At 40.6% G+C, this 23,963-nt stretch overlaps 1 protein-coding gene across 6 annotated transcripts in view; it reads left to right on the top strand.

Annotated features, from left to right (window-relative positions):
- NRXN3 (neurexin 3) overlaps positions 1 to 23,963 on the top strand; it is a gene marked incomplete at its 5' end in the record, with an annotated part of 994,726 nt that overhangs the window by 707,614 nt on the left and 263,149 nt on the right. For all 6 annotated transcript variants that reach the window (XM_082000671.1, XM_082000673.1, XM_082000674.1 and 3 more), the window contains one exon: positions 16,874 to 17,055. In XM_082000671.1, coding sequence (XP_081856797.1) covers positions 16,874 to 17,055 — 182 coding nt within the window. The remainder of the gene's footprint in view (positions 1 to 16,873; positions 17,056 to 23,963) is intronic.

The following is a 23,963-nucleotide window of genomic DNA, read 5'->3' as shown; positions in this document are numbered from 1 at the left end:
AAGCAGGCCAATTTCATGGTGATCTACCTTAGCAAGAGTGCAGCCAGCAGGCCAAGGGGATGGATTCCTCCCCTCTAGTCAGCACTTGTGAGACCATGTCTGGGGTACTGTGCCCAAATTTGGGCTTCACAGTAAGAGACAGGTATCAAGAGTAGAGCAAGTCTGGCAGAAGGCCACCAAGGTGGTAAAGGTGCTGGAAAACATGACATATGAGGAGAGTCTGAGACAATACGGCTTGTTCAGCCCGAAGGGGAGAGAGGGAGGAAATACCTGCTTTGAGTTGCAGGAGAGGGAACTACATGACCTCTACAGGTTTTTTCCAATTATTCAATGTTTCTTTGTTTCTAGGCATTTATGGTGAGAAGGCCTACATGTTCTCTGTTTTTTATGGGAGTATGAAGTTATGGTTTCTGTTGGTTGAGCCATCAGCATTATTCAGTGCTGCCAGCTCAGCTTAATGCAAGGTGCAGGCATTGGATATTACTTCTTAGACATATTTTACTGTTGTTATATCACATTCAGAAGGATGCTTCTGAAAGGCTAAACATAAATGATCAAAAGTTTTTTCAAAACTAGGATGTATAAATACTCCGTCTGTCTTTCTCACCTTCCAAAGAAGTCAGGACGTAAATGATTCTGTGCTACTTGCATGCCTCTCTAGCTGTCACCTGTAGAGCTCTGTAGGATGCAAGTGCTGCAGTTTGAGGAAGAATGCGTGACCCTTAACGTGGGGCTTAAGAGGCATTCCAGGCCTGGAGATGAAAGGATGAAGAACAAATCCTCTGTATTACTGAAGCGTGTGAAAGGCATGAAAGAGCTAGAGGTAAATCAATAGTTTGCATTTACAGCACAGGAGAGAAAAAAAAAAGATATATTGGGATTTCTTTTTCCAGCTTGAAAGAGACATTTCTCCCTTTTAGGAAGCACAGACCTGAGCTTTCTGGAGAATTGTATGCCTTTGGCACTCTGAGAAAGGTGTACCCGAAAGGGAACTGTTCCCTGTGTTGTCTCCCAAATAAATGATGTGGTAATTAAATGCTTTTTTGGAACTATGGCTGGCAATTCACAATAAAGCGGTAGAGACTGAAACTAAAATATTGAGGTTCAGTGCTTGCAGAGATGGAGATTAATATACACTTGAAGTATGAGTGAAGGAAATCTTCATCAATTTTAATCAGAGTTTCTCAGTGGGAGTAGGAGACGAGGTTAAGAGGACATGGCCTACCCATTTTTAGCTATTTGTTCAGCTTTATTAATTTAACTAATCTCTCTAAAACTTCTTAGTAATACCCATTAAATACCATATGGTTCACTCACTGCTCTAAGAAGTTCTTTCATGTCTACGTAGGTGTTTGGGTAGCATCCATCACTGGTCTACCTTAGTACTGTGTGGTGATGTGATGCATTACCTTTTAATATAATGACAGATTCATTTGAAAGGAAAGCAAGTTGAATTCTTCCTCTTAGTTTGCATAGACCCTCTTCAAGAATAGGAACATGCCAGGGCATCACCCTGCTCCTCCAGATGAGGTCTAGGTGCGTCTTTGCCACTGAATCTCATGGCAGGAGCCATTGCTGCCTGCAGCTGTAAGATGGAGACCACTCCAGTGTGGTGTAAAAACTGTGATGCTGAGGTGCTTTCTAGTGAAACGGTAAGGACGGACTAGGGTGGGTGGCTTTTGTGTCTAAACTTCATCTTTTTGCCTTCAAAGAAGGGTAGCCAGGCATGGGAGATTAGATGTCTTCGCTTGAGTGATATTACATTTGTAATTGGGGTAGCAGAGGATGCTGGGCAAGAGCCAATACCAAAGACAAAGCAAACTGGCTGAGGGCAACGAATTCCCAGGTCAAGGTGAGCAAGTTACTCAGAACCACTCTGCTTTTTCTCTCCCCTGCTGACTTTCTTCAGATACAGTTGTTCTTGAATGATCACAGTCGGTATATCAAAATAAACGCTTTATAAAGTAAGGTAAAAGGAGTTGCTGGCAAGACTGTAAATCCTCTCATGGAACAAATGATAACTCAGCTCAAGAGCCCTTCTGTCCTGGCAGTGCGAGGAGGATATAAATTCTCTGAAAGTATCTGTCAGTCGGAATTGCTCTCCATTAATCATGCCAGCCCTCTGCATCATTCATGAATGTCATAAGAGACTAAAGAATTGGCACTTCATGGTGAGAATGATTAAACAACCATTACACTTGTCTTTTACCCTGGCATGGTACCTTTTAACAGATTGCCTGTGTAATGCTCACGTGTGTCTACCTCTCCTAATGGTCGCTGCCCTTTCATGGTGGCAAGAGGAGGCAATAGCAAGAAAAGCTGCATATTGTTTACAGAATACTTTGTATGCTGTATTACTAGTTCTGGATACTTTTTGTTTTTTCACTCCTACTATGTGACCCTGGGGAAAGTTAGAAAGCCTTGGGAATGGTGAGCTTCTATAAATGCTTTTCTTCTCAGAGAAGCCCTTGTGAGGGACAAGGTCATATTTGAGGAGAGGTCAAAAAGCTCAGAACTCTGTTTCCTTGGTAGACCAAAACATCCCCATTTAGTCCTAGAAGACTAGGCTGTGTCTACAACAACAATTAGCATCAGAGTGGGTGTACAGAATGAAATTTAGTAACCATAACTTGAGATCCATACTGCAGGCATTTTACTTCTGAAGCTTTACTTTGGACTAGCTCTAGTCTGGTCCTGTAGACTAATTATTTGTTAACAGCTGGATTGCATCTTCCAGTTTAGTTTTATTTGAAAGGAGTCAAGTTTGTGCACTGTGAGACTGCTCTGATGTGAACCAAAGCATGGCAAGTGGTGATAGATGAAGAATTTTATTTCAAAAGCATGCTGCTGAAACAAACTGAAATCACAGAATCATTTAGGTTGGAAAAGACCTTTTAAGATCATAGAGTCCAACCATAAACGTAGCACTGCCAAGTCCACCGTTAAACCATGTCCCTAAGTGCCACATTTACATGTCTTTTAAATATCTCCAGGAATGGTGACCCAACCGCTCCCCTGGGCAGCCTGTCCCAATGCTTGACAACCCTTTCAGTGAAGAAATTTTTCCTAATAACTAATCTAAACCTCCCCTGGCACAACTTGAGGCAGTTTCCTCTCATCCTATCAGTTGTTACTTGGGAGAAGAGACCGACACCTGCCTTGCTACAACCTGCTTTCAGGTAGTTGTAGAGAACGATAAGGTCTCCCCTCAGCCTCCTCTTCTCCAGACTGAACAACCCCAGTTCCCTCATCTGCTCCACATAAGACATGTGCTCTAGACCCCTCACCAGCTTCGTTGCCCTCCTTTGGACATGATCCAGCAACTCAATGTCCTTCTTGTAGTGAGGGACCCAGAACCGAACACAGTATTCGAGATGCAGCCTCACCAGTGCTGAGTACAGGGGGACAATCACTTCCCTACTCCTGCTGGCCACACTATTTCTGATACAGGCCAGGACGCTGTTGGCCTTCTTGGCCACCTGGGCACAGTGTTGGCTCATGTTCAGGCAGCTGTTGAGCAATACCTCCAGGTCCTTTTCCACCAGGCAGCTTTCCAGCCAACATTCCCCAAGCCTGTAGCGTTGCATGGGGTTGTTGTGACCCAAGTGCAAGACCCGGCATTTAGCCTTGTTGAACCCCATACAACTGGCCTCAGCTCATCAATCCAGGCTGTCCAGATTCCTCTGTAGAGCCTTCCTACCCTTGAGCAGATCAACACTCCCGTCCAGCTTGGTGTTATCTGCAAGCTTACTGAGGGTGCACTCAATCCCCTCCTCCAGATAATTGATAAAGATATTAAACAGAGCTGGCCCAAATACTGAGCCCTGAGGAACACTTGGAAAAAAACCTGGATTTAACTCTGTTCACCACAACTCTTCGGGCCTAGCCCTCCAGACAGTTTTTTACCCCCAGAAAGAGTACACCTGTCCAAGCCATAAGCAGCCAGTTTCTCCAGGAGGATGCTGTGGGAAATGGTGTCAAAGGCTTTACTAAAGTCTAGGCAGACAACATCCACAGCCTTTTCCTCATCCACTAAGTGGGTCATCTTGTCATAGAAGGAGATCAGCTTAGTCAAGCAGGACCTGCCTTTCATAAACCCATGCTAATGGCCAACAAAAGGTTAGATCTCTGAAAACCTGCTTCCTATTCCCAACTCTGCTACTGATTTAGCATATGAGATTTGGTAAAACTCTTACCTTCTGGGCCTCTGATAAATATCTAATATTTAGTATTAGATAATAGCCAGTATTTCTGGCCTAATTCTTTTTAGCATTCAAGCCTGAAAATTTGCGTTTGATCTCCTGCAGTGAAGACTGTGAACTGTATTTGCTGTTTTAATACCTTTGACTAAGGGAATGTTAACAGGTAGGCAAGGAAGAATAAAGGATTATCTACATTTAAAATAAACAAAACCTTGTGTGCAAACTCGACCATGCAAGATGTTATGCTACTTAAACTTGAAGTGACTAAATGAAACTGAGAAAACAGCAGTTGCCTTTGTGGTTTGATCTCCCCTCCCTCCCCGCCTCCCCGGTTTATTTGTTTTAATGGAATAAACCATAACTTAGGGATCAAGACTAGAAAGAGAGTCTTTGGAGGGGAGTTGAATGAGCTGAGATCAATAGTAGCAGTTTGGCCTCCATCCATCCTGAGCTGTATCTAGGCCATTTTGTTACCATTCAGATTCTGTAAAACTGTACTGAACTAACATCCCTATTCTTTCTTCAGGCCCCAAATGAGCTATGAATCCTGCTGTGCTTCCCATTGCTAACCGTAGTCTCTGTATTTAGCTCCTCTGGCATGCTGTCTTCTGGGCTTATCCAAGGACACCCTCTCTGTGCACTCTCAGGAAACACCAAGAGATAAAAAAATGCATCCAGATTCCAGCTCCTCTTTGGTAGCAGAATGCAACTAAGAAATACTTCCATCAGCCTTTACTGAATATAGTCACAGTTGCACCTAATGAAGTCTCTTTCCAGGTGGTAGTTTGACCCCAGTAAACATATCCTGCAAGGGTCACAGTAACCGGGCACATTTTTCTGGGCACGTCTACTGACAGCATTTTACATTTCAGTTCTAGTGTCTGTAGTTTCTTTTGATGTCTTCTTCTGGTGCATTGTGGTTTGAAGCCTTTTGTTTTCCTGTAATGGAAGTTCTATATTTGTTATGAGCAGTATATTTTTTTTTTGTAGGATGTCTTTCTTTTTTGCTGGTGTACAAAAGAAAAAAAAAAAAAAGACCTGGAAGAATTGTCCTTTTCTAAATTGACATCTGTCATCTAGCTGTCTAAAGCTGTGGGGGTTGAATTTTATAAACTTCTGCAAAGCAAGGTGACACTGAGAGGACAGATACAGGGACAGATTACTATGTCTTCCAGTACAAAAACTAGGGAACATGGAATCTATTTAACATGAACAAGTATGAAAAAGATGATTCTTCACACAGTAGAATCCCTGGGGTTGGTGGAGACCTCAGGAAGTCTCTGCTTAGAGCAGGGTCAGCTGTGAGGTCAGATCAGGTTGCTTGGGGTTTTATGTAGTCAGATCTTGAAAACTTCCAGACATGGAGACTTCACAATCTTCTTGGGAAACATGTTTGCCCGTCTGTCCTTGTGAAGAGAAAGTTTTTTCCTTCTAGCAAGTCAGATTCTCTCACTTCAAACTGTGCTTATTGTTTCCCGCTTGCCAGCTGTGCACCACTGTGAAAAGCCTGCCTTTGTTTTCTCAATAACCTCCTTGCAGGTGCTGTGAGACTACCCTTAGTTCCCCTTGAAGTTGTGTTGTCTTCAAGCTGAACAAGCCCAAATCCTTTGGCCTCTCCTCCCAAGGCAGGCACTTCAGCGAGCCATCTTCATGGCCCTTCACTGAACTCGCTCCAGTTTGTCAATATCTGTCTTGGATTGGAGTCTCCAAAACTGGATGCATTATTCTAGATGCAGTCTAACAAGCACCGAGTAAAGGGGAATAATCGCTTCATCTATTAACAAGCTATGGTCTTATAGAGTTAATAGAGTACAGGATGCTATAGGCTGCCTTTGCTGTTGGGGCCCACAGCTGGCTTGTGTTCAGCTTGCTGCACCACTGGTAGATTTGTGTGTCACTGCTAAAGGTTTGTAAGTGATTACTGTGATTGCACAACTTCTAAAGTCATTCAAGGAGAGACTGGGTAACTACTTGGAAATAAGATCTCTTTAGGATTACAAACCACATAAGGCTGAGTTAATTGCTGAAAAGACTCATAGTCTGTGTGTGTACTTTAAGGAAATACGCTTGCCCTACTCTTAGTTTTCCTTGGGTGTCCACTTAGGATGAGTGCTGAAGACATGGCAGTGAACTAACCAGATCCTTGTCTGACCAGTTATGTTGTTATAATGTAGATGAAGATATTACTGAAATATTTTCCTAGTTGCAATCTGTTATGTTTACATTGGTATGCCTGTGGTCATCTTGGGTCCATTTTAGTTGGCAGCTAATCCCTAAATTCCTTCTGAGATGATAAACATCCCCAACATTCCCCGTGGCAAATTCAGATTTGGTAAAAAACCCTCAATCTTCCCAGTATCCTGGATCTAAGGAAATTTGTAGTTCAAGCATAAGCTATCTTGAATCTTCTAGTAGTTCTAAGAACATTGCCTTGCTCTCCCCCTTTTCCTCTTCCAGTCTTTTTAATGCAGTGTAACTAATAAGAAGTAGCATACTGTCTGATCCAATTGTTGGCTGAGGCACACATACTGGGAGGAAAGTGACTCATATTAATTTGCTGTCATTAAAAAAGAGGAACACAGAAAGCAGGCATGATCTGAATTGCTGCTTCCGTTTTGTGTTAGTCTTGCAGATTTTGTAACTCCTCCTCCTTTTTGTATAGAAGCAACTCCTCCATATTTTAAAGCGGGAAAGGAAGTTCAGTTTCATGTCAAACAATGTCTGCTTTTTGAGATGTGAGATGAGTATGGCATTCAGTCTGGGTCTCAGAGGGTTTGTCAAGAGAAGAGCATCCTGAAAAGAAAAAGAGCTAGTTCGTGAAAACTGCTTTTAAGCACAGAAGCTTGCTTTTTTTTGAGGATTAGACTGGAAGCTTTGCATTTTTCAGGGCTTTAAGTTTTCTTCATTCTTAGGCAACTTAAAGCTCTTGATAAATAAAAGGATATTTCAGCAGTCATGTCATAAAAAGTATCAGGTCTTTGTTTTCTCCTAGGAAGGATGCTGTGATGCAATGGTCAAGTGAGCCAGATGATGATGGTTAGATCTTCTGTAATCTTTTTCACACACACCCCTTTTTTTTTTTAATCAAGCAGGTGTTTGTATTAATAGACATAGACCTTTTAAACTTAGGGTGTGGAAAATGCAGCAGCTGGAGCAGAGAGATGTGCAAGTTACCAGAGAGTGAGTCCTCAGGAGAATGAGGAGGAACGCTGGTTCTGATTGATGATACTCAGTTTTGACTAGACTTCTATTTCTTGATGTGTGTGGTTGAGTGACAGTAACGCAAAGGCATCTCTGGGATATCCTGATATTGCAGATCATTCTCTATGCTGTAAAAACATTGGAGTGTATGCTTGAAGGCGGGGGGGTGTCAATGTTTAGCTTGTGTTGTCTCCTGAGCCCTGATTCATTCTTTTGTCTAAGAACTTGCTTTATTTGGTGTGACGTGAAGGGAGGTAGGAAGAGGAGGAGTAAAATAAAGATTAGGATAAAAATATAGTTGAAGTTTAAGATTGAGGATAACTGGATGACAGTTTATAACTGGAGAAGGAAGAATAGCTGCTGTCAAGACTGATGCCTTTGTAAATATGGAAGGGCAGAAGGAATGGGGTTGGCACGCTACTTCGTACTAGTGCTGTTAATTTCTTTCTTCTAACCTAAAAAAAATTTATTAATCTTAAATTCAGTCAGATCACTTCTCACTTCATCTTTTTTTTTCTCCTTTTCACCTCGATTCTTAATTTGTTTGATAATGGTAACTGGAAATGTTATCATATATCTAGCGTAACAGTGAGGCAAAGAAACAGTTCATTTAGTGGACAACACCCTAGGAGTAATTTAAAAAAATAACCGCAGAAGCTGGAAATGGAAAACACCTGTTAGGTCCTCTCTAGACAGTGTAGATGTTCCAGCACACCTAGAGCTGATCCAGTTCAAGTGATTACAAATAATGGATAGTCAGACAAATCATCCATGCTGTTTGGGATTATATTGCAAAACTAGATAAAAACTTTACCTATTTTCACAGAATCACAGAATGGTAAGGGTTGGAAGGGACCTCTGAAGATCATCTGGTCCAATGCCCCTGCCAAGGCAGGATCACCTAGGGCAGGGTGCACAAGAATACGTCCAGTTGGGTTTTGAAGGCCTCCAGAGAAGGAGACTCCACAACTTCTCTGGGCAGCCTGTTCCAGTGCTCTGTCACCCTCACAGGAAAGAAGTTGTTTTTCCTCAGGCTGAGGTGGAACTTCCTGTGCTGCAGTTTATGCCCATTGCCCCTTGTCCTGTCACTGGGCACTACTGAAAACCACTATTGTTCTTAATGTATATGGACACTGTTGCATTTCTTTGTCCTAAAAATATTCTTTTGTCACTCTTTCAATTTTTTTACTCCTAAGAAATTCACTTAGAGGAAATTTGGAGTTGCACAGCATGCGTGGTCTATTTGATGTGTACAGAAGGAGTTAAGTTGGAAAACAACTGTCAGAAGCTTAATTTTCACTCGGACTATGCACGTCCTTTTGACAGTGTACAAACAACTGATATTTTATTGTCTCTGTTGACATGTGATAAACTTTTGGGGAGCAATAAGTAGTCAATCCATTTGACAGTCCTGGTGCTCTTTTCTGGTTCGTGCAATCTGTATTGTTTATATTAACCTCCCCTTAGAGCTGGTGTTCAAAGCATGGCTCATTTTTCCTCAGCAGTGTAGCAAGCATAAATAAATAAGTTGTCGAACTGTCTGTCTGAGTTAAGGCCTGAAGAGCTATGCCACTGTTTCCCTGACTGGAAACTGAGTGGTCAAATATGCAGTTTACCTTAAGTTGTGCACATATGGGAGAGACCTTAATCTTTGGGGCAGCTATCAGTCAAATCTGATCAGATTTCAGGCAAAACCTCCAATCTATTTTATCGGAGTATTCTATTAAAACAGAAATTGGTCTTAGCAGCTCTTCCTTGTTACTTTGTTCATCGTTACTTTCTAGGGCAAAAAAGCTTTCTGTATGCCATGTTTTCAGGAACTGCATTTTCATTATGGGACCAAATAATGATGCTTCCTGCTGCAGCAAGTTTCATTTGCTTACTGAGTTTCTGCCGATGCATGCCTGATCTCTCTCACTTGCTTTCGTACTAGTATTCTATCTAACTTGCATTTCTTTACTAGTGGCTTTTCTGGTGATGGAAATAGAAAATTAACTGCCTAGTCCAGGGACAATGAGATAAGGGTCACTTACTTTTTCTTATTTCTGCGAGTTTGTCAAAATTTCTGCCATTTCTTATTGAGACTTTGTGGGAATTTTGGATGTATGCCTGAACTATTGTGTCTTCGTTATTTAATTGCTCCTTTAAAGGGCTGCTGATTAAAGAGCTTCTAATTACAGGTGCTACCAAGGTTTCCTTCCTAATGTGAATTGAGTCTGGCTTTGCTCATGTAACTACCTGTGGTCACATACAATGTGTTACTGATTCCACCCTTTGACAATATCACTTTTTGAAAATAACCTAAATTTCAGTTGCCTGCTAAGAAAGAAGAGCAAAGTGCCATCGCAACAAATTTTCTTGTAGTTGAACTGATAGCTTCTTGTTAGAAAGCAGAAGGTTATGATTATTAATTAACGTGGTAGAACCTTTACACCAGGATATGAAGTACCCCAAAAGCCTCATCAGAGATACTGGATTAAGCAGAAAATATAGTAGGACCATAAAGGAGGCACAAGGGGGGTGTGTGGGGGGGAAGTCTGAAAAAATGAGCAGTGGGTAATAAAAATGCAGCAGGCTTCTTTTGTTTGTATACTTACTAGTCTTAGACTATAAAAAAATGTGTGTCTTCCATTTGTCTCCTTACTGAGCAATGTAAAAGTAAGTTTCCAGTCCTTTTACAAAAATGTTAAGTAGTAAAACAATATCCATACTTTTTTAGTAATTCTATGCAAGGGAATAAAGGCATAATAATAGAGGGAAAGGCTTATGCCTTGTCTTGCATGTTATTTTAAGTAGGAAGATGTTATCATCAGGTTTTCACACCTCATGTTTTTTGGTGAATTACCACCACAATCAGGATATTTATGTTTGTATTGTGTCATGCAGAGCACCTAGTGTGGGAGGAGGCCATAAACTGCCCTGTGCAGTCACAGCCGGCTCTGACCTGAATGAAAACAACACACCATGTGCCAAAACTTCAAAGTGTCAGAGGAGCACATGGTGCTTCTGCTCAGACATGTTTCATAGCCCCTGGGGGCAGGAGGTAGTGTGGGAGGGTTCATGGGAGGCTGCAATGAAGGGAGGAGCCATTTGAGGGGGGCTCCAAAGGGTAAACAGGAGGAGACACAGAAGAAGGTTCAGGGAGGGGCATGTGCAAGGGGACATTGGTGGGGGCATGCTGGAGACAAACTTGGAAGAAGGAACTCTGTGTTGGATGAGGTGTGCCTGTGAGGGCAGCCCAGGGCAGGGACACCCCTGAAGGTATTGGGCCTATGGACAACCTGTGCCAGAGCAGGGACACCCCTGAGGGACTGGGGCTAGTGGAGGGTGGGACCTGCACAGGAGCAGGGCTACCTCTGAGGGACTGGGGCCTATGGAGAGACCCACACAGCAGCAGGGACACCCCTGATGGGATTGGGGCCTCTGGGAGACCCATGCAGGAGCAGGTACCACCCCTAAGGGGCTGCAGCTTATCAATAACCCATGCTGGAGCACAGAAAGTAGGTAAGAATTGAGGAATGGTGGAAAGAAACCCCTGTGCATTGACCCAGACAGCTTCTACTGCCTGTTTTCTCACTACAGCCCAGAGGGAGGGAAGACTAGATGTTGTGGTTTAGCCCCAGCTGGCAACTAAGCACCACGCAGCCGCTCGCTCACTCCCCCATGGTGGGACAAGGGAGAGAATCAGAAGAGTAAAAGTGAGGAAATTCATGGTTTGAGATAAAGACAGTTTAATAGGTAAAGCAAAAACCACGCATGCAAGCAAAGCAAAACAAGGGATTCATTCACTGCTCCCCATGGGCAGGCAGGTGTTCAGCCATCTCCAGGGAAGCAGGACTCTGTCACGTGTAGTGGTTTCTTGGGAAGACCGATGCCGTAACTCCAAACGACCCTCCACCCTTTCCTTCTTTTTCATCCCAACTTTACATACCAAGCATGATGTCATATGGTGTGGAATATCTCTTTGGCCAGCCTGGGTCAGCTGTCCCAGCTGTGTCCCGTCCCAGCTTCCCATGCACCCCCAGACTTCTCACTGCCAGGGCAGCATGAGAAGCTGGACTGTCCTTGACTACTTGGCAACAACCCAAAACATCAGCATGTTATCAACATTTTCTCATCCCAAATCCAAAGCATAGCCTCACACTAGCTTCTACGAAGAAAATTAACTCTATCCTGGCTGAAACTAGGACACTAGGAAGGGGGAGGAGAACTGATGGACTGCAGTTGAGCCTGGGGAAACGGGAAGGAAAGGTATTTTTCCCTAAGTGTTTCTTTAATTGTCTGTTGTCTTTGTTTCCCAATGCCTGAATCAGTAAATAAAAGTTTATGTTAATTGTCAATAAAACTAATTAAGTGAGGTTACCCTAGTTGAGATTGTTTTGCCTGTGACAATGTTGTCACAAAAGAATGTGGGACCCTAGTCATAAATTTTGCTCTGTTAACTCAGGTAATTGTAGCTTTCAAATTGGCCTGGGCTCCTCATAAATTTAATCTTAAAAGTACTTTTTAGTTGTAAAAATCTGAACTATGGTATTCGTAGTACGTTAAACTCATACTTACTTCCCAGTGCACAGTTACTGCAGTTAACCCTTGAATATATAAACATTGCTATAATACCTGCCAAATATTGCATTTTCCTGGATGCTGTGAAACAAGCATATGTGTTGCACTGTAGCTGAGACAAAATGGACTGTTGATGGCTTAGTAGATGCAAACGGAGAGTTTGCAATAGGATATTTTAGGTGGAGAGATTCACAGGATCCCTAAGGCACAAAAGAAGTTACATCTTATGCAGATGTGACAGACTTGTTTTCTGCTGCTTACAGGATTAGTTTTAGGCAGGATATAACTGCTGCAGTTGTACTATATTGATTGAAGGATACCCTTCCTTAAGATAGGTTTTTGAAGTCTTTGGGCGATGATGAGGAAGAAGTGATAACTGATTTAAAATTAGTGCTAAACTCAACTAAATGTTTATTAGCACAACTCACTAGGAGGCTTCATTTACTGTGGCTTATAACAGTGCTTATAACTTCTCTGTTAAGAATTTTCCATGACAAGTGTTTGCCTCAAACTATTTTGTTTTCACTGAAACTAAATAATCAAATGGCTCTGTCTGTGAATATAGCTAGCAAATACATGTTGTCTAAGCTAGATATGCAGACTTTAAATAACAGCATTGTCATTTGTGTTCCAACTCATCCATCTCTCTGATTCTTAAATCTCTAAATACCAATGTTGTAAGTTATAGTTACAAGTTATGTCATTTCTGGAAAAAGTCAACTGCCACTCTGCCAAACTAGAAGTTTATGAGTTTATAAGCTTTGCGTATGCTGAACATGTGGTGGTGTCCTAGTGACTTAAATCTGTAGGGAGTGTTCCCTCACCATGTATTTCTTCACTTCTCTGAGCTTCCAATGCTGACCAAATTCCATATGCAACATCCTAGTAGAGTAGCTGAACATATTCTCTTCCCTGTTGTTCTCGCATGTCAGTACAGTAAATCTGGCCCGGGGCGCTTTGAGAAGTGGCATTTCTCACAGCTGACTGGGGAAATAATTTTGTCTGCTCGTATCTTTGATTTTTTTTTTTTTTTCTTCTTTTTTTTGCACAGTACAGGCTGAAGTCAGTGTTATATAGTTGAAGTGGTAAAGCACTGTAACAACAAATACAATGGATTTAATCAGTCCCTCAGACTTCTCTATTTTCAGGGCACAGTCAGTGTTGTATTTATTAAAGGAGGTATACACCTAAGCCTTGAACAATGAGGAAAAACTAAATATCAAGTGGCTGCTCATTAACAGTGTATTATCCATTTTCTCTTTGCAGAGAAAGAGTCTCAGAAAAAAATGTGTGCTCTTGTGTAATAAAGAGGTCTGTAACAAAGCTTAGGTACAATGAGAAGATCTCAAGCTGAGCAGACTTTCATTTCACCAGCTTTTTTCTTAACTTGGTTCTTCACTTAATTAGTCTACAATTCTCTGCAAGACCACAAAGAAGGGATAGTTACTGATTTAAGATCAGAAGAGACTTTGGGAGGTAAACTAGTCCAACCTGGTCACTCACACCAACTTAAAGCAAAGGCCAACCAGATAGAGTTGTTCAGGCCTTGTGAAGTTCTGGTGAAGCTGAAATCTCCTTTCCTGAAGTCCAGGGTTGTAATTCTGTTTGTCTTGTTCAGTTCTCTTGGAGTTTTAAACTCCATAAACTTATGGTTGCTGCAGTCAAATAGAAGTATTTAAATCAAGTGTGTTTGTGTTTCTGGGGTTCTGGTAGTTTTTTGTGTGCATGGGTGTTTTTGTTGTTTTTGTTTTGGGTTGTTTTTTTATGTGATTGCAGTGTGGTAGTAACTCGTTATCCTTCCTCTCCCACTTTTACTTGATGTCTGCATCTGTGGTTTCAGACTGGAGTGGCTATTCATTCTTCTGGGAAAAAAATGGTACTGGTGCAATGTTAATATGCCATCTCTTTCCAAACAAGGCAATGGGTATCCTGTATACCCTCAAAAAGGTGAGAAGGGAAGGGACATTGACGTACCCAACAAACAAGTGGCCCGTCTATCATTATCCAGATAATTCTGACCTGGATAATAAGGCAATTGCTGGCCGCTAGGCTTCAGTTGACAGGTTAATTTGAGCGGTGCTGCTCTGGTTGTTGCATTTGAATGATCTTCGTCCACAAACCCGAAGTACTGAATATGTTCAAGTTGGGCCTAGAAGCAAAAATCTGTGCTCTTTGAGGAGAAAATGAGCTCCGTTAAGCAGTTAAGTCCCATGACAGGCCTATGAAGACATAATTGGTTCTAATTGATACTCATAGGAGCACTGACATGCTCTACCTGCAGCCAAATAGTTCTTAGAGAGGCAAAGAAATCATCTGTCTTCATAAATAGTGAAGAACTCTCTTCCAAGCTTGTCTTTTGGTGCTCAAGGGCTTGATAACCAGTACAAAGAGAAGGAGGAGAACTTGCAGTTCAAGAGAGAATAGTTTTGGAAAGCAGGTTTTAATCTATGAAGCCATCAACAATAAGTTAACTCATCTTGTTTTACTTAACACGTTGCTATGCCTTGTTTTAGTTTGTAATGTGATACACACAACTTTTAGAACAAACGGAGAAACTGAAGGTGGATATTTGTAATGCAGGTTATAGTGGGCTGTTGATATTGTGCATGGTGGGAAGCCATAGATAATTCATTACCCAGTCATGTCCAACTATCTCTCTAACCAAGTGATTACAGATACAGTTGGGGATGCATTTAAACAAACAGACAAATAAAACCCCCTTTCTACATGTTTTTTAATAGCTGTGCACCCTCCATCTTGAGTTCAAAGCTGAATGCAGAGATAGAGTTCAGTCTGTAAAATTAATCTTTCTGGAACTGAAATAATACATGTGCGCAGTTCCAGTATGCCAATGTGCTCTTCTGTTAATTCAGAGTTATGAGTGAAATTTCCCACCTGACCCTGATTTCAGAACATTTGTTTGAATTTACCGGGCATGTTCTGGTGGGTATGCGCAGACCTGGAAGGAAGGAAGCGTGGATTCATTTTCACTACGTCACCGAGTCAGCTGTTCGCAAATTGTTTCCTTTCTCTATGCCCGAGTTTTTGGATATCTGTTTTGGTAATGTGTGCTGAGATGTCTAGAGGAAGCCTCTTAGGTGAGGGTGAAGTGTATCAATTATTTCTACTAATATGTAGTATTTTTTGGAATTCAGGTCATAAAGAGCTATAGTGGAGCTGCAGCTTTGTAGGCAACTGTAGAAGTTACCCATATATGATCCCACTTGTTTATCTATCTAATTACATTTACTCTGTTTGGGGTTCTTGATACAAGTTGTTGGCGGGGCGGGGGGGAAGATCACCAGTTGTAGTTTCACTCAGACTGGAAAATGTACCGAGTACATTGCCTGTACTTTCTACAGATATTTCATCCCCAGTGCAGTAATAGGAGCTGGTTATTTTTGCTTACAATTCTGTAGCTTGTGACCCATTGCAATAGTGCTCAGAAAATGAGGTGCAGTAAGTGGCTGAAGCATTGGGAAGTGTCGTTCCTGTCCTGCCTGTAGACGTGGGTCTCGGACAGCAGTTTTAACCGTATTTTCCAAGAAGCTCAGGGGCTGATTTTATAACTGCTGAGTTATAAAATGCTGCTCCTAACTCAGAACATTGAGCAAAAGTGAGAATGTGAACTCTGAATGCTTTTGCTTCTCAGCTGCTTCATCTGCGAGAATAATTCCTCACTTGCATGTCTGTTCTTGCTCAGCTCAGATGGCCTTCGTGAACGTGGGAGGACAGTGTTCAGCTTTGGAGAGGTTTGGTGGTGTCCTTAAAAATAAGGTTAAGGAACAACTTTCCAGGCTCACTGTAAAGACAAATGATGCTGGAAATATGTGGACTAGGTGTCCAAAATTCTTAGGAAGTGTTGAGAAAAGGATAGTCTCCCAGTGTGTGTGAATGGTCTTCAGCTGAAGACAAGCCCAGCCTCAAGGAGAACTGCCAAATATTCCCTTTGAATCCCCATGTAAGATTGAATCCCATACTTCTGAAGCAGGTGTGGCTTGTTTTTTTCCCCCCTAACAGCACTGTCTTATCTGGCATTATCTGGGATATTAGCACTAATGAAATAATTCATTCTTGATAAGGTCTTCACTTATCTTTATCTTAAATGCTGTTGTCTCTATTTAGGTACTAATAAAATGTACTTCAGGTTGTATACAGAAGAAATTTCCTGAGTGATTTATACCTTAAGGGGAAGCTTGCTTGTTTGTTTGTAGTTCCCCTGCTGTGATGTGTGTAAGAAGATGAGGATGTTCTAAATAACATACGTGCACACTGAGATTACTCTCTAGAGGTATTTATGAGTCTCGAGTCCATGCTCATCTGAAAGATGAACTTTCCATAAGGAAGGAATTTTGTTGTTTGTTATCAAGTCTAATGGTGCAATTCTAATGGTGAAGGTACAGATATGTTTTGTCTGATAAAAAGCTATTTCACCTTCATATCTCCTTCCACCAGAAGAAGTATCTAGCATCCCAGAGCCATTGCCCTACAAAGGAAAACTTACAATTTTATAGAAGGAATAATACCCGTGAGAAGTTGGAGAGGGCATTCTAGAGCACCAATTTAATGTGTCTTATAACACATATGGAATAAATTTCAATATCAAAGAGGACTCGGGATGTCATTTGTCACAAAATAGAAGGATTTTAGTACGTGTTGTCCTCTTCTGTTACCTGGTTGAGTCTGGAAATATATATTTCCATAACCTACTCAATTAATTTTCCTGGAGTTGTCTTGTGTTATCAGTAACCCGGCCAGAAGGAGGCATTAATTTCACCCCTTTAACTAATGAAACCATCTGCTTGCTTACATTCCTCTTAGAGGTCATAATGTTATTACCGGAGTTGGCAAATAAATAAAAGAAATGGTTAACTAATACTTTTTTTCTTTGGTTTTGTGTTTTGTAGCTGGTGCCACGTATATATTTGGGAAGAGTGGAGGTCTCATCCTGTACACCTGGCCAGCTAATGACAGACCAAGCACAAGGACAGACCGTCTTGCTGTGGGCTTCAGCACAACAGTGAAGGATGGCATTCTCGTTCGGATTGACAGTGCCCCTGGGCTCGGTGATTTTCTGCAGCTGCACATCGTGAGTATACATAGGCCCGTGTCTATGCCAGACCTGGGTTTCTATTAACCAAATATGCGTTTGAAGAAAACTATTACTATAAAATACTACGTGTCATACTCTGCACCTTCTGTATCTTCAGCACTCTTCAAATTAACCTGTCTTAGGTAGTTCTTTAGGGTTTTGTAGAATTACTGACTGGGATGCACGGGGAACCAAGTCTTGGTGTCAGTAGAAAGTGGGGGTGAATGACACACCAAGCCAAGCGGAGGGGCGGAAGCCTTGTGAGATTCAATAGCAGTAGGGTTCATTATAAAATTGTAGAAGTATTTTGTGGAAGTGTTAATCTACTGTGGTATATGCATAGTCCTGAATACAGTTGAATTTAAGAGAGTGTTACTGTTCTCAGACGGCAAGAAATGAAATAAGAGTGATGGGGGTGGGTTTTGGTTTTTTTTTTTTCCCCTCACTGAGAAAGTTAAGAGAGAACTGAACAGGTCCTCAAGCTGATATAACTGATGCTTGCTTTAGCAAGATAGTTCAAAAGAAAAAGAATTTAATGTTGTTAGCACAGCACAGCTTTGCAAGAAGAAAATAGACTTCTTTGTGAGAGCAAATATTAAAGTAGGGAAACTTGAATGAAGGTGGCTTTAGGGAGAATTAAATTGTTTGAGAAAATGAGACACTAGGACTGGAAACTTCTGGAGTTATTTTATGTGATGCTTTTGAGGGGAGGGGGGTTGTTTGCTTTGTTTTTCTCTGTAAACAAAGTAGACAGAAGTTTACTAGAGATAGGAAACTACCTAGACTTTAAAGTAAGTCTAGACTAGTCTAGATCTGGTCATGTTACTTGATGCTCAGATTATTTCCAATGTCTTATGAATTAATTCACAGTGGAAGGGGAATGAACCATTTGCCAGTTTTGAATGAGCTGGGGAGTTGTTGACATTTCACTAGAACTTGAAGCTACAAGTAAACAGGAGGAATGCCAGGGGCCAAAATACATACCTAATGTGAATGACTGAGGATCTAAATCTGCTGCTGGAATTTTCCATGTTCAGAATCGTGTTGAAGCACTGGGTATATTGCAGGGTGGTTCTGAAACAAGGGTCAGGGCTAGTAGTCATTGCCAGCATTTTAAGGGGTTTTATTTTGAATTTTATTGTAAAATTCAGTTTAATTTGAATGAGCTAGGATATGGCCTTGAGCCATTAGACTTTCACCAATTCTGGTTTCTCTCTTTTTGTGATTATATCCAACTATTTAGTTTGTGTTTCGTGCTGGAATGAAAGTGAGATCAAATCCTGGGTTTGTTTGTTTTTTTAAGAAAAACATTTTTTGTTGCTTTGTTAAAAACAATACAAAAAGAACACTGGAAGACTGTAAAAGTGAACAATGCTAAGCCTAATGGGTTGGAATTCTGTGACTCGCATTAAGTAAAAGTGGTTGAATATGACTGAGCAAGACAATGTCTATTCTTTAGACTTCATAATACAACATGTGTAAAATGCTATCAATTAACTGGAGAACAGTATGCCTGGCAGGTGAGGAGAGGTGCAGAGATATGAATTTGTTCAGTCTTAGAAAAAGAAGTCTGTGATGGGATCTTGTTGGTCTTGGCTGCTTAATGGCATGTTACAAAGAAAATGGAAGTCATGCTCTTCTTTGTGGTACTCAGTGGAAGGAAGAGGGGGAGTGGACACAAGTAGCAAAAAGGAAATTTTAATCCTGCATTAAGAACTTGCACAATGAATCTTTTCAGCATTAATGATGAAGGCACATAGTTTTTCTTTATACCTTGGTCTCAAATATTATCAACTCTACCCTTAAAAATTAGCCCAAATGAACTTTTTAATGAGTGATCTTTTTTTAACATTATAACTACTTTTGCTGGATAGACTGAAACAAATTAAACAAATTGAAATTGAGGTGTAAGTGTTCATTTAAAAAAATAAAAACTTAATTACTTTCCCTTTCTAGTCAAGGAAAGGAATGAAAGTTTTTCTGCTTCCTCCCAATGTATTTTGTTCAAACTACTCTGAATGGCATGATGCTAATTTCAGATATCTAAATCAAAGCTATTAATTATGGCTGATATTAATGCTAGAAGTTCTGTTGACCTCTTCCTGTGTAGTTTGGCCAATTTTATCTCTGAAGATGTTCACTAGCAGCAAATAGAATTTGTTCAGCTTTATTTTCTCTTGTTCTTTTGTGGTCAGGATGGGTTAGGAGGATTTGCAGGTCATTCATGAAGAGCAAAGGCATGCTGCTGTGCTCTTCTGGGTATGGTATTACTGTTCGTCATATATATCACTGACTCTACCTAAATGTTCAAATAAAGAATGTAGTCTGAGACTCATGCTGTTATATGCAACAGAAAAGTTGAAGATGAACTTTAAAAAGTGTTACTGCCTTCTTGAATGTCTGTAAGACTTTGTTACCTCTGGTTTATGGTTCAAAGTCACAGAAGTGACCCTACATCAGGATTATTTTGGAAAAAGTCGAAATCTGAAATGAAAGGTGTATCTTGAAATGACATTTAAAGTGCAAGACCATATAGGACCTCTTACTTAGTAAAATGCGTGCAAGCTTTCCATGAGACCAAGATCATTCATAACTGACTGAAAACTACCACATGCTTCTTGCTGTCATGTTCAAAGAATGTCTCTGTCTTCCTTTCTGCAAAACTTTCCATTAGGCCACTTTCAAGTGTCAAGAGAAACAAGGAAGCATGGATCAAATTATAATAGATATATGGGAAAAATAAATTTGTAGATCAGAACTATGAAAGCAGATTAAACTGGTAATAAAATAAAATTTAAAAAATGCAAATACTTAAATCATAAAGCAAATTGTAGGAGAAAGAGGAAAATAGGTACTAAATGTTAATTAAATGTTAATGTAATTTATTTAATGTATATTTAGTAAATTGACTTTTTTTGGGAGCAATTATATTTAATAACAATAATATTAATTTAAAAAGTGGCAGGGCTTTTCCTGGGTGAATACTGGGGAGACATCTTCTGGAGCCGTTCTGGATATTCCCATCACAGACTTTATTTTGGATGCTATTTACTTAGTTCTGACCTCATCACACTTCCCTGGGTGCTGTGTTGGTGATAACAGGTGACAAAAGCCACTTGGTGATCGTTGTTTTCTAACGGGCATCACTGAACTAACATTTAATCCAAAAGCCATAGTATAGGCTATGGTTTATCAAGATCTGATGCTTTTTTAAAGATTGTAGAAGTGGCTCGTACTCTGCTAAGGGACTTTTTCATAGTTTGCCTGCTTTTTGAATATAATTTATGTTCTGGAATTTTCTTTATAATCTTTGTATTTGTAAAATTCAAAGTCAAAAAAAGATACCTTGTTATAACAAGTTACATATTTGCTTGTTTAGTTTATGGTTGTTTTGTTTGGATTCATTTTTTAATTATGAGTCTTCCAGACATTGTGGAAATTTATTGACTAAGGCATCTGTTTTATATGACGAAAAATTACAGCCTATGAAACTCTTTTCTCTCCTGATTTACAATGAAGTATAAGCTGGCAGCCCTGCAAAAATGGATGGCATACCGTCCAAATCAGTGTTACATGTGAAGCATGAGGTGTTTGTATGAACAGACTGTAGCACATGCAAAGAGTGGTGTTATAGTGTCAAATTCCTCCATATGAGATCCCCCCACCCCGCCCGCAACAACTCATTCAAAGCACCAAGCCCAAACCTGTATCAGAAAACTGCTTTCCACAATGGATGCTTAAAAGACTGCATGTATGAGTTGTGGTTGAATGTTTCTATATGTTCATTTGCCTTTCACTATCACACCTATTTTGTGATTTATAACATGCAAAAGTCTTCATAGAGATCAAATGGGCTCCCCAGTTCAAGAGAGACAAGGGAACTTTTGGAGATAGTCCAACAGAGTGTTATGAAGATGATTAAGGGACTGGAACACCTCTTGTATGAGGAAAGGCTGAGAGACCTGGGGCTCTTTAGTCTGGAGAAGAGAAGGCTGAGAGGGGACCTTATCAACGTCCATAAATATCTGAAGGGTGGCTGTCAGGAGGATGGAGCCAGTCTCTTTTCAGTAGTGCCCAGTGATAGGACGAGGGGCAATGGGCACAAACTGCAGCACAGGAAGTTCCACCTCAACCTGAGGAAAAACTTCTTTCCTGTGAGGGTGACAGAGCACTGGAACAGGCTGCCCAGAGAGGTTGTGGAGTCTTCTTTTCTGGAGACCTTCAAAACCCGACTGGATGCGTTCCTGTGCACCCTGCCCTAGGTGATCCTGCCTTGGCAGGGGGGTTGGACCAGATGCTCTTCAGAGGTCCCTTCCAACCCCTACCATTCTGTGATTCTGTGAAATGAGGAGAGGACAGCTGCAGGTGATGATGAATATCATTCTTGTGATGACTGTGGAGAGAGAAATTGCCCTCCATGTGCATTGCTTGTTTATTCTGCAGTCTTTCATTTTGACGTGTATTGTAAACTGTCATCTCATCTCTGGCTCTTCAGAATAGTGTTGTGAGACTGGTCCAGTTTCTGAATTGCTTGTAAAAAGTAAACTCTAGGTTTGAGCAAAAATGCTAGTGATTTTGGGAGTAGTTTTGCTTCAGTAGTCCCAAGCTAATGGGGATCCAACACTTTGCACCAGGCTGCAACTGAAGGCTACAGGATTTGATGTAGGACGTTCTGATTCTTAAGCAATAAGTAGTTATTGGAGTTAGAGATGGCATTGCTAAATGAGAATGAGTATAAATGGAAGAAAATATACGTGTATGTTCAGCCAGATTTGTTCAGTTATACTGTGATTGGCCAAAGTCTGTGTTTGGATTTTACGGTTGTAGAGACAATTCTGGCTCCTCTGTACCAAGACTGTCCTAGTGACTCCCTCCAAAACTGCAGTGCCACGTCATCTGAGTGGAGAGAGAAGTAGTAGAAGAATTGGAATCGGAAGGATAATCATAGAGGGTGTATGATAAACTGATCATCTTAAGGGCTAGACTGAGATAATAAATGAAGCTTGTGTTTTACTTTTCTATAATCAAAATCACCTTGATGCAAAATATTGCAGCCTTTCTTAGGCCAAATGCAGAGTGGGCATTAAAAGGGTTACATTTCATACCCAAGAAAGTAGAAATAAGAGGGTTTCCTTAAGACTAGCCTGTTCTATTTTTCAGGCAGTATATCTACAGAGGCTATAAGCCATGGGGAAAAAATTGGGCAATCTGCTTCAATCTCCTATCTTGTCTTTTGCTTTTTTTAGCTATCTTTACTGTCTTTATGATTACAGTTTTCTCATGAAGTGTGTGTTCCACCATGTTAGACCTCCTTTTTTATTCTCATGTAAAATTCTTAGTTTTTTCAAGTTTGATTTTTGTGATTACAAATAATTTCACTCCACCATATCTTGATCTTGTTTGCATTGATGTGCATTCAGAATGGTGCTATTATTCTTGCTTTTCCAGGCTTTTAACTGGTATAAAGTAAGTTTTTGAGTTTGATGCAGTTCTTTGAGTATACCAGAAGTAGTTAAGCATCGGTGTCCCGTAAGCAATTATCAATTCCAAAGTGATTGATGTCCATCATGTCTCATTTCATTCCAGAAACAGTGAAGAACTTTGTACGTTTCTCCTAATCACATTTATACAAATTATGAGCCCCTACAGATTGGTATGGAGCATGTATTCAGTGCAAGATGTTTTATACTGAAGCATGCCAGTGGATCACAAAAAGGTGAAGTGGGGCAGAGGCTTCTTTGTTGAAGCAAGAAATTGTTCACTGGCTGGGTATAGTAGACAACATCTTGCGTAACACCTTTAGCTGAGGGAGTGAACAACTAATGAATAAGAGTGGCTAGACTGCCTACTGGTGAAGGGAAGGAATTAGGATGAACTTTCAGGCAAAAGATGATATGGTCTGGATCCTTAGGTCTAAAACAACAGACTGTCTAAAGACATTTTCCACCAAGACAAAATCTAGCAACCTACCTGAGGGAGTACTCTGCAGGTCTCCTGTAATTATTACCATATAAAAACTATCTGCATGTAGCTTTCTGTTAGGGATAAGGTCTCTGTCAGGGGCTTCTGAATATATTGTTTTTAGTAGGTGCAACCTGAGGATTAACATGTGCACAAAGACTTGAAACCATGACTGCTAGCCATGAGCTGAATGAGGGAATGGGAGAACTGATTTAATGTTGGTGTATGAAGGTTCAGCAGTCTCTCTTTCATTTCTTCATGTGTATCTTTTATAAACATTTGTAGCTGTGGTTTGTAAATTCTTGTAAAAAAAATAATTACAGATGCCTTTAACCTCACTCAGGTTGCGTGTTATTTAAAGTAACTAAAGGCTATATCTGAATGAGCCTCAAATCTGAGGTATGCATGTCAGCGGCTGTTTTGTTAGCTGCTGTAAAATTGCCAAAGATCCTGATTTTTAAAATTTTTTTCTTTTTTTAATGGAAGCGTTCTATTTAAGCACTCAAGGATCTTGTCCCAGAATGCCCTCATTCTTTTCCTGTCCTTTTCCAAACTCTTTGGGTCTATGAGGTCCCATGTGTTTGTGCATGCTGCATTTATTGTTCCCTACAGCGCAGAAGAATTAGTAAAGGAAAACTAATTTGCAGAAAGAAAATGGACCTTGAATTTTCAAAGCAGCTTTAAAACATGTTGTTATTACTTCTGGTTTTATTTTGGAAAAAGTGGTTACAAATCCATTTTTAATATATTTGAACTAGCTCACATTATGCACAGGAATGGTCCATCTGTTTTTATCTACGAGCTCTCAGGGAGGAGTCGCTGTGGTAGAAGATCATGAGTTGAAACTAAACCGTTAAAGGTTAAGGAGCTTCTCACCCCAGTGTGCCTGCCTATGGCTGACACAATTTAGCACTATGCCTCACCAAGTTGTCTCAGTGACCTTT

This window comes from Phaethon aethereus (genome assembly GCF_964289735.1).
Source record: "Phaethon aethereus genome assembly, chromosome: 5".
Lineage (NCBI taxonomy): Eukaryota > Metazoa > Chordata > Aves > Phaethontiformes > Phaethontidae > Phaethon > Phaethon aethereus.
The sequence above is the reverse complement of the archived record's forward strand: the minus strand, read 5'-3'. Positions and strand labels throughout refer to the sequence as shown.